A 12,676-nucleotide genomic window follows, 5' to 3' on the forward strand; every position below is an offset into this window, starting at 1 on the left:
TTACATACTTAGTAAGTACTTGCTGATTTCCTATCCAAGACCTGGAGGAGTTAAAGATGAGTGTCTAGCAGCCCCTCTTCCCTCTACTCACTGATTTTGGCAAAGGCCATGGTAGTTCACCAGGCATCAGGCTGACAGCATCTCAGACCCACTTGCAGGTCTATTTTAAGCTTCCTGGCTGGCACCACTGAGATTCTACTGGACTATCTCCATGTGGTCACAGCTAACCTCCAATACCCCCAAGGGTTTTTATCATCTACCCACAAGAACACCAGGCCAATCTGGCTGAGCACTTGCTCATCTCCAGGTTTATTCTAGGGCAAGAAAATGACTACATGTTAATGGTCTAATTCAGGAACTGTCTTTCATTTTTGTTATCACAAAAAACACTGCGTAGACAAAACAGGTACTTTTGTGCAGTGCTTTCTTTGTACCATACTATTTTAGAAGCCCCTTCCTTTCTCCTTGCCTGCCCTTACAACAATCCTGGGTTGTTCAGTGCTACTTTTATCTACCTTCCAATGTCACAGTGTCAACAGGTGTTCTGGTGACTAAAACAGTCCGTGGGGTCAGAGCAGCAAACCCAAAGACCTTCCCTGGCCTTGGCCAGATGGCCATGTGATAAACAAACAGCACTTCTGAAGCAAGCCTGTTTACTGGGTGGCCAAATGGAGCTCCATCTAGAGACAGGAAGAAAGCCAGGCCAGAGGAAAGACAAGATTGAGACACTAAAGAATCTCCCCCAGTGGTACAAGCAGTTGGTTCCTCTGCAGAAGTACTATGACTTTATTTAGAACATACTTATCACTGAATCATACAACTTTGTAGCTAGAGAACAAAACTTACACCTCTAAATGAGTTTATTTCAAAGCTGTTACTTTGGGGAGCCTTTATTCTGACTCCAGAAATACTTTGGCATTGCCTTCAGTTCTCATGACAAATTCTTTTGACTATATTTACTGCTGGCGAATACCAATTTTTTGAGAGTGGGTGTTATTTTCAGAAATAGGTCATTCAGAACTAAGACTATTAGCAGGAGAGAATCAATACTATTTTGGTATAAAAACCAAGGTGCTAGTTATAGTAAACTAAGTTGGAGTTTCCTGGGCAGATCCAAAAACAATTTGAAAAGGTTATTTAAAAAGTGCTCTGAATAATGGCAATGTTGGTGTGGAATAATGAAATACGCTACCAAGATGATCTGAAGAATTCATTGATATGGATGTATATATTCTGGAGTCTCATGACTCTATTTTCACAACCACTAGGAAAAAGTTTATAGACAACAGGCAAGCCTAGTGTAAACTTCATTTCTGAGTCCTCAGGCAGAAATTCTCAAAATAAAAATCTACTTACCTTCAATTACCTGGTCTCCATGTCTGCAACGTAGGGGCTAAGAGGTAGTGACATTCCTCATGTAAATAAATTACTTTAACCTGACTTCCTAAGGTTCTAAGAATCTCCAATCTATTAATATTATGACTTTTCAGTATCTAGCTGTAGAACATATTCCACTTCAGGGCCTGGGTTTCCTACTCACTAGGAGTCCTTAATTAAAATAAACACACTCATCTGGACATGTCTATAATACTAATAATAGCTGATATTATATAGTCCTTACTACCTGCTTGTACTTACTTAACATGATATGTGTCAACTCAATACAACCCTGTGAGGTTAAAAAGTTTTAAAATATTACTATTTTTATTCCTATCTTACATATGAAAGAACTGAGCCAGGAAGAGTTTGCCCAAGGCCACACAGTAAGCTGCAGAGCTGGGACTGGAACTCAGGCAGTCTATCTCCAGCTGTGCTCTTACTCACTTTGCTATATACCACCCTATACTGCCTCTACGAGAACACAGAAAACCAGATACATAAATCAGATACTCAATAGAATAAAGGACAATGAAAAATATCTACAAACTTGGGCTTCTCTGGTGGCGCAGTGGTTGAGAGTCTGCCTGCCGATGCAGAAGACGCGGGTTCGTGCCCCGGTCCGGGAGGATCCCATGGCCGCTGATCCTGCGCATCCGGAGCCTGTGCTCCACAACGGGAGAGGCCACAGCAGTGAGAGGCCCGCGTACCGCAAAAAAAACAAACAAACAAACAAACAAAAAAAAAATATATATATATATTGACAAACTTATGGGATGCTCATTTGAGAAGTAGAAAGGAGGGGTGAAGTGAGGCAAGACCCATGTAAAATGGGATGAAGGCCACATAAAGATAGCCACAAGAGCTCCATGGGCAGCCTGGTGCTGGGCAAAAAAGCGCTCTAATTTATTTAGAGAATAGAGGAGGCAGTTGGAAAGACGTAGGAGTTATAAAGAACCAGTTCCTGGCACTGTTTTGTGTCTATAAAAATTTTCCTTTATTACATAAAAATCAGATAATGCAAATTAATAAAAACAAAACTCCACAATACTGTTAACATGACAGTTTTTATATCCAGCTCACATCACTTTATGAACTTTATTGGCTAGTAAGCAGATATGCTTAATAAATCAAAGTAAACTGTTTAACAGTAGGCGGGTTAAGTGCAATGATCTACCTGATACCATCTCCGAAGAAGCTTTTAGAAGTCACTATCAGTGACTCATTTCCCATAAAGAGGGGATTACGTGTGGACAGAAGGACGTGAAATAGCCCTTGACATGTCTTCCCTTTAACCCCAGGCTGCCAATACCACCCCAAATACAACTCGTCTCACAGAAGGGGAAACTGAGTCTTATGGAGCGGAAATGACTTGGATGAAAGTCCTGACACAAGAGTCCAGGGCTCTTCCCACTTCGTCACAAATGCAGACTGCATTCTACCCTTTTCCTTGTAACCATTCAGGGCAAGTAAGTCAATACTGATTTCAAAGCCCTTCAGAAAACGTGAGCACACACCTCTACAGGGGAAAGAATTCCTTCATCACAACTTCCTCTTGCTGCTGTTTAGACCGCCTTTCTCTCCCTGGGCCCTGAGAGGTGCCCAGAAAATGACAGAAAACATCATCCACGGCAACACTCCTAAAATCTGCAAAGTATCAAATGAATGAGGCCACAGATACTCCCAGGTTATTACGCCTTGTTATTCCAGGCAGGGGCGACTGCAGCGAATGCAGTTTCCCGTTGGGCAGGGAGCCGCCCCAACAGCCTAAACCTACGAAGCCCCGGCCCACTCGCAAGGCGCGGGGTAGGCTCGGCCAGCCCCCCGCCAGAGGCCAGAGATTCGCGGAACCCTGCCCGGCAGGCAGAAGCTGGTCCCGGGGCCCAGCTCGCTTGGGGATGCTGGTCCGGGCCAGACGCTTCCTCCAACCCGTTCCGCCGCCAACCCAGTAACCGCGCGCAGCCCCACCCTCCACCAGGCAATCAGACGCGGGCGCGGTCACGTGAGGCGGGCCCGCGGAACCAATGGGCACCTCGCGCGGAATGGAAGGGATTGTCTGACCCCCATGACGTCACAAAGCCGGCGGGGAGCGCGCCGCTCTTCCGCTCCCACGAGCAGGGCAGCGGCCCGCTCTCCTCCTCTCCGCCCACTCGCCACTACGCAGCCAATCTGAAGGCGGGAAGAGCTCCGGCCCGAAAGTGTGGGCGGGGTAGGGTGGCTGCCCTGCGGGGCAGGGTCGCTGAGTGGGCCGGGCTGGGGCAAGGGGCCGAGCTACAGGGAGTTGCGCCGGGCTGCGTGCAAGGACCGCCTGGAGGTGCCGCCGCCGCGGCCGCCTCCTTGTTGAGAGGAAGCGGCTCCTCCCCTGCCGTGCCCGGTTCGTATTCCCTACTCCGGGCTCCGAGCCGGCCCTTCCGGAATCCTCCTCCACCAGCCCAAAGTTGTGAGGGGGCGGCCGGCGTGCTTGGGGAGCGGCGGCCGCGGGCGTGCGGAGGGACTAACCCCGGAGCGCCAGGTGCGCGTGAGGGCGTCGGGGCCGCAGCGGGCGTGGCCGCGCTGGGGGCAGCCGCAGGCTCTGGGTGATGGGCGGGCCCGCCGCGCCCGCTGTCAGCGCCGGGGGCACCGTGGGGACCCGCGGGAGGGTGGGCTCCCGGGAGGTGCGACGCAGGTGGCGTGGCGTTTCTGCCTGAGGGTTTCCCCTTACACACCTCGATTCCAGGGTGATCCCACAGTCAGCCGCCGCGGGCCGACCCTCAGTTTTCAGGACTGAAGCCGGTGCGGCGTGGGCGGTCGGAGGATGCCGCGCGCCCGTGGGCTCCGCTCCCGGGCTGGATGGACGGGCCGGTCCCGGGGCGCCCTTCTGCGGGCGTTGGGGCCCCCGCCGCCTCCACTGTAGCTCTGCCTCTCCCGCGGGGTGGGTTTGTTTGTTTGGTTTCCTTCTCCCCACCCCTTTTTTCCTCCTCCATCCTCTTCCCCCCTCCTAGCCCCATTCACCGGGCTGGGGCGAGACCTCGCCCCTCCTCCGCTCCCGCCTCCCCTGCCTCCGCCTCCTCTAATGAGCATCTCTGCCTTGCTTTCAATGGGCCGGTGCTGCTGTCGCTGCTGCTGTCCGCGCGGGTTGTGGATGTTGTCGGCTCCGTGTTGTGATGACAGGAGAATGTGTGTGTGTCCCGGGCCCAGACGAATTGGTAGGTATTCACTTAACTACCTGCGTTGGGTACCCAGGAAGGATGATGACTGATTTTGTGTGTGGATGGTTTTAGGTGGGTCGGCGTGGAATTAAGAGGTGAGATAGATAGCTTTGATGCCTTAGTGAGTGCAATTTTCAGGTAGGGACAAAGGAAACTAATCAAACAAGTGCTGGCTTAGGGCTTCGTGTCTTCTGAAGGCAACCGGTTTCTTCATTCATGTAGAGATAACAGGAGCTGTGAAATGTCTAGACATTAACCAAAAATGCTGAAAAATCGCAGAGTCTATGCAGGGTGTTTAATGTAATCAAATTATGTAAACTGGGGTTCTGACACATTTAATGATTAGTATAGCATTTTTTTTTCGTTTACACCAAAATTTTTGCAAACCTAAAGAGCTCTGGAGTCGGTACAGTAATTGCATTCTCTAATTTCTTCTGTGAGTTTATTGATGAAGTTGAATCATTTCTTGGCACAAACTCTGTTGAGCACATCAGTAAGAATGGATGGATCTCTTTCCTGTTGCTGGTTACAGCTCATCTTTCCTTATTAGTCGTGAGCAAAATTGGCAAAATCTGCCTAAGACTAAGATGCTGCATATAAGGTGGCTAAGTCTGGATCATGGGATAGGACCTTTTAAGTGAAATTGTGGCCAGAAATAACTGGAAAATTTGACAGTGCTTCAGTTTACCACAACTGTACCTTGCGGCGGTTCTTCCTGCCTCATCAAGAGCCGTCTACTTCATTAACTTAGCAAGTTTGTCGACAGAAGTTTTGATTTCATGGGGTTTTGTTGTTGAATCACAGGATATTCAGAAGGATACTCACTTAATGGTTTATGAAAGCATTTGAAAGTACTTCGACTTCTAGTAGTAACTGGTCTGATGGAGAGAGTATGTTACTTGTACTGGTGGTGATAGAATGTTCATTAAACACAGACTAGGTAACTTCCCTAAGAATTTGACTTTTGGAGGCATGTTGGGAGTCAGTCCATATGCTAAGCCCCTGAGTAACTGAAAGATAGAGTTAATAAAATTCACTCTCTGCTTTTTTGTTTTTAATGTTGAGAATTTATGCCTGAAGGAAAAATGTATGTTAGAGTGCTTGCTGTTTGAATTTACGTATTATTCAAAGCATCTGCTGCATGAATCGGTTCTTTTTGCCACAATAGTTCATTTTGCAGTCAATTTCAAAAGCAGGAGGATTGTCAAAGCAAAGGAATTTAAGGAAAGTGTGGGTTTCCTGGACTTGTTATTCCTTGATCAGACACCATATAGCCAAATCCTGGTATGCATCTATCTGTGAAAACCCCCCTCCAAACACACACACACACACACACACACACACACACACACACACACACACAGTACTTTGATTCAATCTACTTTCCATACAGAAATACACGTTTTTCCTCTAAGATTCTTAAGTTTTAAAGTAAGCATAAATGCAAACGTATATAAAGTTACAGAGAAAATTTATTTTCATTAAGATTGGTGTCTGTTTACATTTTTAATAACAGAAAAAATCTTTATACAAAGCATGAAATAAGTTAATGTGCTTTCTGCATACAAACCTAGCAAGAGATATGATTCATATCTAGAAGCCAGTGTCATGTGGCCCCACGTTTGAGCACATCTCCTGGCTCAGTCATGTACACTTAACCTTTGGATGACTTTCAGGTATTCAGTTTGAAGTGCTGTTAGTTAAGTGGTTAGTCTTGATAGATTCCTGTTCTTCTGGAATTTCTGTTTTTCATGACTGCCTTTCAGAATACTTATTTAGTTATTGATTTTATTTCCAAAATTCTAATCACTTCCTTCTATTGCCTAATCTTGTCCTCAATTTTGTAAACAAATCCCTTCTTAAATAGTGTAGTTAAAATAACGGTACTTTCTATCACATGCAAAAGGGGTTCTATATGATTGGCTTATACAGCACTTATTACAGAAGCAAATTCAGTGTTTTCTCTGCCCCTTCACTGCATTCCACTTATCTTTTTTCTGTGTTTCAAAAGAGGGTGCGTGAAAATAATGTAATATATTCTAACACTCTCTATGATATTTGTAAAATTTTTTCTTAATGTGTTCAGCCTTAGGAAGGAATAGTTGATATTCAGACTCAGATGGTTTTATATTCCTTATTCCCTTTTGTTTACTGCATTTGTTTTCTTATTTAAAATATAAAACCTGTTTATTTATAGGCCAGATGAATACTTTGATGCAATACCTCAAGAATTCAGGGGAAATATATGTTACAAGAGGGATTCTCTTATTGTAAAAATTACCTGAATTAATGATACATGTTTATTAAATTTTCTAGATAAATGCCCAGCAAAATGTTTTCAGTATCACATAGTAAGTATATGATTTTGGTTTATTCATGATTATAATGCTCTACCTTTTTTAGCCAAACCTTAGACCATTAGACTACTATTTCACTGTTTATTAATTTCCAAGTGCAAATAGATAACCTTTTTATAAAATGTAAGAGAAAATATTTTTCTAGGGGTGAATTCTACTTGGGATCCACTGTAGACGAAAATCATATTTCTGTAGCTTTCTTTCATGACTGATAATTAGAGGAAAACGGTAGCAAGTAAATTAAATTCCAGAACTGCGACCATTTATGTTATTAACAAAGTTTTAGAGCTGCTAGAATACTTAGTTTTTTTTTATCACAAAGAATACACTAAAATTAAACAACAAATAAATGAACCCTGCATTTGATATCAAAGCCTCACTTCAGTGCACACTTTTTATAAAGGCACAGAGTCCAGGAAGCGTGCTCAGATAGCATCTGCTCTGATGTGTTCACGTACAGCTTAGGAAAGCAAGGCTCAAAGCGGTGATCCAGCTTTTCCAGGATTATGTGGTGAATTGGTGGCAGACCTATGTCCCTAAACCTGCCAAATTGGCACAGTGGTCTGGAGAAACATTGTTTGCAAGACCATCTACTAGGATGCAGGGAGGGCATTTTGGAGCTTCTATTTTTATTCATTATGTAAAATTTTTCTTGTACAGGTTATAATGAACATTATATTAATGTAGTAGCATATGTATATAACTTACAAATAATTCATGAATACACACCGGTTGGGGCTGCATCCCAACACTTTTATAGTAGTAGCCATGTGTATCAAATGCTAACAATCGACCACTGGTCTAGAAACAGGATCTTCATAAATGGGAGAAGTCCCTGTGCAATTTGGGAGATCCACGGCCTTTTTTAAGGACAGGGAGAAGGGTGATTGGCTAGGTAGACTGCCACTGCATAATGTTATATAACCTTCGTCTCCTCTACTCTCCTCAGCCAGATCTATTGTACATTCTGCACAGTTTGTGCTGCACAAAGAAATACAAGGAAGAGAGAAAAGTAAAGCTCGACGACAGTTCAGTCCTGGCTCCATAAGTGATTGGGAGGTGTGCTTAACAGAGTATATCCTATAGAAATAGTACATGATATGTGTGTAAAATGTAGTGCCTTAGGAGGCACAGGGAGCCTGTAGATTCACCTGCTAAACATTTGTTATGAAAGCAAAAATAGATTAAGTAATCAGAATGTAACTTTTGCTGTCTAGGAATCCCAGTCAGAAGTTCCAGCCTGCCGCTGTTCTCTGATGCCATGCCAGCACCAACTCAACTGTTTTTCCCTCTGATCCGTCACTGTGAACTGAGCAGAATCTATGGCACTGCATGTTACTGCCACCACAGACATCTCTGCTGCTCACCCCCTTACATTCCTCAGAGTCGCCTGAGATACACACCCCATCCGGCATATGCTACCTTTTATAGGCCAAAGGAGAGCTGGTGGCAGTACACCCAAGGAAGGAGATATGCTTCCACACCACAGAAATTTTACCTTACACCTCCACAAGTCAACAGCATCCTGAAAGCTAATGAATACAGTTTCAAAGTGCCAGAATTTGATGGCAAAAATGTCAGTTCTGTCCTTGGATTTGACAGCAATCAGCTGCCTGCGAATGCACCCATTGAGGACCGGAGAAGTGCAGCAACCTGCTTGCAGACCAGAGGGATGCTTTTGGGGGTTTTCGATGGCCATGCAGGCTGTGCTTGCTCCCAGGCGGTCAGTGAAAGACTATTTTATTATATTGCTGTCTCTCTGTTACCCCATGAGACTTTGCTAGAGATCGAAAATGCAGTGGAGAGCGGTCGAGCACTGCTCCCCATTCTCCAGTGGCACAAGCATCCCAATGATTACTTCAGTAAGGAGGCGTCCAAATTATATTTCAACAGCTTGAGGACTTACTGGCAAGAGCTTATAGACCTTAACACTGGGGAGTCGACTGAAATTGATGTTAAGGAGGCTTTGGTTAATGCTTTCAAGAGGCTTGATAATGACATCTCCTTGGAGGCTCAAGTCGGTGATCCCAATTCTTTCCTCAACTACCTGGTGCTTCGAGTGGCATTTTCTGGGGCCACAGCTTGTGTGGCCCATGTGGATGGTGTTGACCTTCATGTGGCCAATACTGGTGATAGCAGAGCCATGCTGGGTGTGCAGGAAGAGGACGGCTCTTGGTCGGCAGTCACTCTATCTAATGACCACAATGCTCAGAATGAAAGAGAAGTGGAACGCCTGAAATTGGAGCACCCAAAGAATGAGGCCAAGAGTGTGGTGAAACAGGATCGGCTACTTGGCTTATTGATGCCTTTTAGGGCTTTTGGGGACGTAAAGTTCAAGTGGAGCATTGACCTTCAAAAGAGAGTGATAGAATCTGGCCCAGACCAGCTGAATGACAACGAATATACCAAGTTTATCCCTCCTAATTATTACACACCTCCTTATCTCACTGCTGAGCCAGAAGTAACTTACCACCGATTAAGGCCACAGGATAAATTTCTGGTATTGGCGACTGACGGATTGTGGGAGACAATGCATAGGCAGGATGTGGTTAGGATTGTGGGCGAGTACCTAACAGGCATGCATCACCAAGAGCCAATAGCTGTTGGTGGCTATAAGGTGACTCTGGGACAGATGCATGGCCTTTTAACAGAAAGGAGAGCCAAGATGTCATCGGTATTTGAGGATCAGAATGCAGCAACCCATCTAATTCGCCATGCTGTGGGCAACAACGAGTTTGGGGCTGTTGATCACGAGCGCCTCTCCAAAATGCTTAGTCTTCCTGAAGAGCTTGCTAGGATGTACAGGGATGACATTACAATCATTGTAGTTCAGTTCAATTCTCATGTCGTAGGGGCATATCAAAACCAGGAATAGTGAGTGGATCTTACCCTGGCAGTTCTCACATGAAATAGATTTAAAGAGCAGATAGATTTTTAAAAGATACTAATACAGTAAACATTTCCAGAGGGTCATTCTAAGCATTTCCCCATTTGATAACTCTAGTCAGCCAAGTAGTCCAAGTTGACTTTGTAGCCGGGTGGCAGGATCCTGAGTCTCCTTCTGCTTAGCTCGGACCTCACAGCACTTGCACTTGAGGCACGTCAGTTCCTTACTGCAGATGTCTTATGACATTGGCTTCTTTTTTCAATCTGAGAAAATCAGGATGACCTTACAAACAGGATCTTGAATAGGCCCAAAGCAGGGAACTTGCTGGGCATATTCTCTTGGTAAAACAAAAAAACATTATTCACACCTGCAGACCCCTTTCATCACCAAGCTTCCACTGTACATGAGAACATTTATTTATTGCATGATCTCCTAGATATACAGCCTATGCATTATTCATATAACTTTATTTTAACCTGAAGTAGTTTTCAAATCCAGTGCTTTAAGCCATAAAGGGCCGAGAACCAAGTAATCTGAATTTGTAAGTGTGTGTGCTTATTTGACTGGAATCCTGCTTAAATGGAAAAACAAACGCTTCCCCCTTCCCCACCCCTGATTACCTAATGTGATTGAAACATTTTCTATCTTGCCACACACTTGAAGACAATAAAGGTGTTTAGTTTTATCTACTCTTATTGATGTTAAATAAAGGAAAAATAATTTTTTCAGTTTATATTGATGAAAAGCTTCATTTAGTTTGAAATAAAAGATCCAGAATGAAGAGAAGAGACTGATATGTTCAATTACGGTCATCTGCAGCCACCAGCACGTCACTCTTATCATGTAATCCCCCGAAGCGTGGCATGCTGTGTGTGCTGGGTGGACTGCTGCTGGGAAATCATACTTCTAATTTAGTAGTGATAATAATTTTCATCACTTTTGGACTTTTAAGGATGACACATATAAAATAAATTGAAATATATAATTTGGGGGAGTAAGGTCTAATATTACCTTCGGGTGCTGAAATGAGGAGGAAGTTTTTTGTTTTTCCCCACTTAGATGTAGGTCAGTTAAAATAATTGGTTTAAAAATTACTAAATGCTTTAAACATATTGCAGCTTATAAATAGGAATGTTAAGATATATACATGAGAAATTTTTAAAGGTAACTCTTGTGCATGCCTGATGCTTAATGGAATACTTAGCAGCATCAAGTATTGTTTGCAGCAGTCGCCATAATTATATGCGGTCTCTTCCAATGCTGTATCAAAGTAAATGAAAATAAATATATTCAAATTGGCTTTTTGGGAGCTTATTTAATATGCATCAAATGGCATTTTGTTCCTGTGTTTAATGGTGATCCATGTACAGCTGTGCATATATTTTCATCACTTATTGTAGCATCACTGATAAAAGAATGGCTATGACTATGTTTGATTTTCACATAGATTTTAATACAAAACATGATCAGTTTTCCCTTGTGTAATTAGTTGAGGGGTGTTTAGGTCCTTTCGGATTTCTGTAGAATATGAACTAGATATTCAAGGACTCCCTCTGGACTGTGGGCACTGAAGCAAGGTAGAATTGGCTGCAAAATTTGTTCCAATTGAAAATAGACTCAGGAAGATTGCAGCTCAGAAGACCATATGTTTGTTTTCTGAGGTCTATTTTTTTTCCTTTTTTTTTTTTTCCTTTTTTTTTTTCCCCTTGAGTCAGCTTAGAACTTTCCTCCCAGGCAGTATTTTGGAGGGGGAAAAGCTATTGTACTATATACTTATTTATAAATATTTTGACAGAGACTTCATCTTTTAATGAAATATATGTAGAATGCAGTAGCAGTTAAAACTCATTTTCAGGCTACTATTTGAATTTCTCTTGAACACCACCACTAAAGAGTTCCACATTATCTTATACTTAGTAAAGTCTCGTCTCTATATAGTACAGTATATATAAATTTGGTTTCCCATGGTCATGATCAAGATAGTAATTCTTATTATTACACAAGAAACTTGGTCTGCAGTCCAAAAGCCTGTCTACTCTCTATAGAAATGAAAATGCAGTGTGGAGTTAACAGTGTAGAAATGAAAATAATTGGATGTTAGAAATATGAATATTATCTAAAAAAAGTTGAGATTTTATTATAATTGGTTGTCACTGTGATTTGATATCTAAAATTAAAGAATATGTGTAAACTTCATGGTATTTAGCCTTAAACTTTTTTTAATTTATACTTTCTAACATATGTATCAACTTCTGTATTTAGTCAGTGGCTCATGGTATTTATAATACGTCCTTAGCTAGTTAAATGGGATGGTGGTATGGTACACGGTACTTGGGGAAAACAACTGTCTTGTATCCGTGTGAAGAAATGTGAAAAGTTCATATATAATATAGAGAATGGTCAGAGTAATGCCCACAGTGAATTAAAGCTTCATATCTGCTTTCTGAATGACCTGTGTTGGTTTTTAATTAATAGTAAGATTCATTAGATGCTTTCTATGGGGGTAGATTAAACTTAACTTTAGGATCCTCTAGATAGATAGTATTTAAAAAAAAAACTAGCGTATAATTTACATTCAGTAAAATGCACAGGTTTTAAATGTGTAGTTTGAGATTTGGTAACCACAACCCCAATAAAGATATAGAACTTTTCCAATACTCCAGCAGAAAATTCCCTCATGCCACTTTCCAGTTAATCCTTCCCCACAAAACTATTGTTCTGACTTCTGTCACCATAGATTAGTATTACTTGTTCTAGAAATTCATACAAATGAAATCATATAATACGTACTCTTTTGTATCTGACGGTTGTTCATTTTTTTGAGGTTCATTTATGTTGACTGTATTCATAGTCTCTTCCTTATTACC

At 42.7% G+C, this 12,676-nt stretch overlaps 1 protein-coding gene across 7 annotated transcripts; it reads left to right on the forward strand.

Moving 5' to 3' along the window:
* The first annotated feature begins 2,406 nt into the window (after nt 1-2,406).
* On the forward strand, nt 2,407-12,243 carry PDP1 (pyruvate dehydrogenase phosphatase catalytic subunit 1). 7 transcript variants are annotated; one of them, XM_024765436.1, is made up of 4 exons: nt 3,731-3,751; nt 4,528-4,562; nt 6,882-6,916; nt 8,140-12,243. In XM_024765436.1, the coding sequence occupies exons 3-4, from the start codon at nt 6,886-6,888 to the stop codon at nt 9,795-9,797; spliced, it is 1,689 nt and encodes a 562-aa protein (XP_024621204.1). In that variant the 5' UTR covers nt 3,731-3,751; nt 4,528-4,562; nt 6,882-6,885; the 3' UTR covers nt 9,798-12,243. The 7 variants fall into 7 exon arrangements, with proteins under 7 accessions (XP_024621202.1, XP_024621208.1, XP_024621207.1 ...); XM_024765437.1 differs by lacking the exon at nt 3,731-3,751 and adding an exon at nt 3,860-3,889; XM_024765439.1 differs by lacking the exon at nt 6,882-6,916 and having other exon boundaries at nt 3,638-3,751.
* Nucleotides 12,244-12,676: the final 433 nt, after the last annotated feature.

The sequence above is a fragment of the Neophocaena asiaeorientalis genome, unplaced genomic scaffold (genome assembly GCF_003031525.2).
Source record: "Neophocaena asiaeorientalis asiaeorientalis breed wild unplaced genomic scaffold, Neophocaena_asiaeorientalis_V1.1 scaffold353, whole genome shotgun sequence".
Taxonomy (NCBI): domain Eukaryota; kingdom Metazoa; phylum Chordata; class Mammalia; order Artiodactyla; family Phocoenidae; genus Neophocaena; species Neophocaena asiaeorientalis.

What these genes read in the sequence shown, in the direction of transcription:
- PDP1 (XM_024765434.1), top strand. Translation starts at nt 3,043, where the DNA reads ATGAGGCCACAGATACTCCCAGGTTATTACGCCTTGTTATTCCAGGCA. An exon ending in GACTAACCCCGGAGCGCCAG is followed by an intron (nt 3,890 to 8,139) that starts GTGCGCGTGAGG and finishes TTTGCTGTCTAG; the next exon opens with GAATCCCAGTCAGAAGTTCC.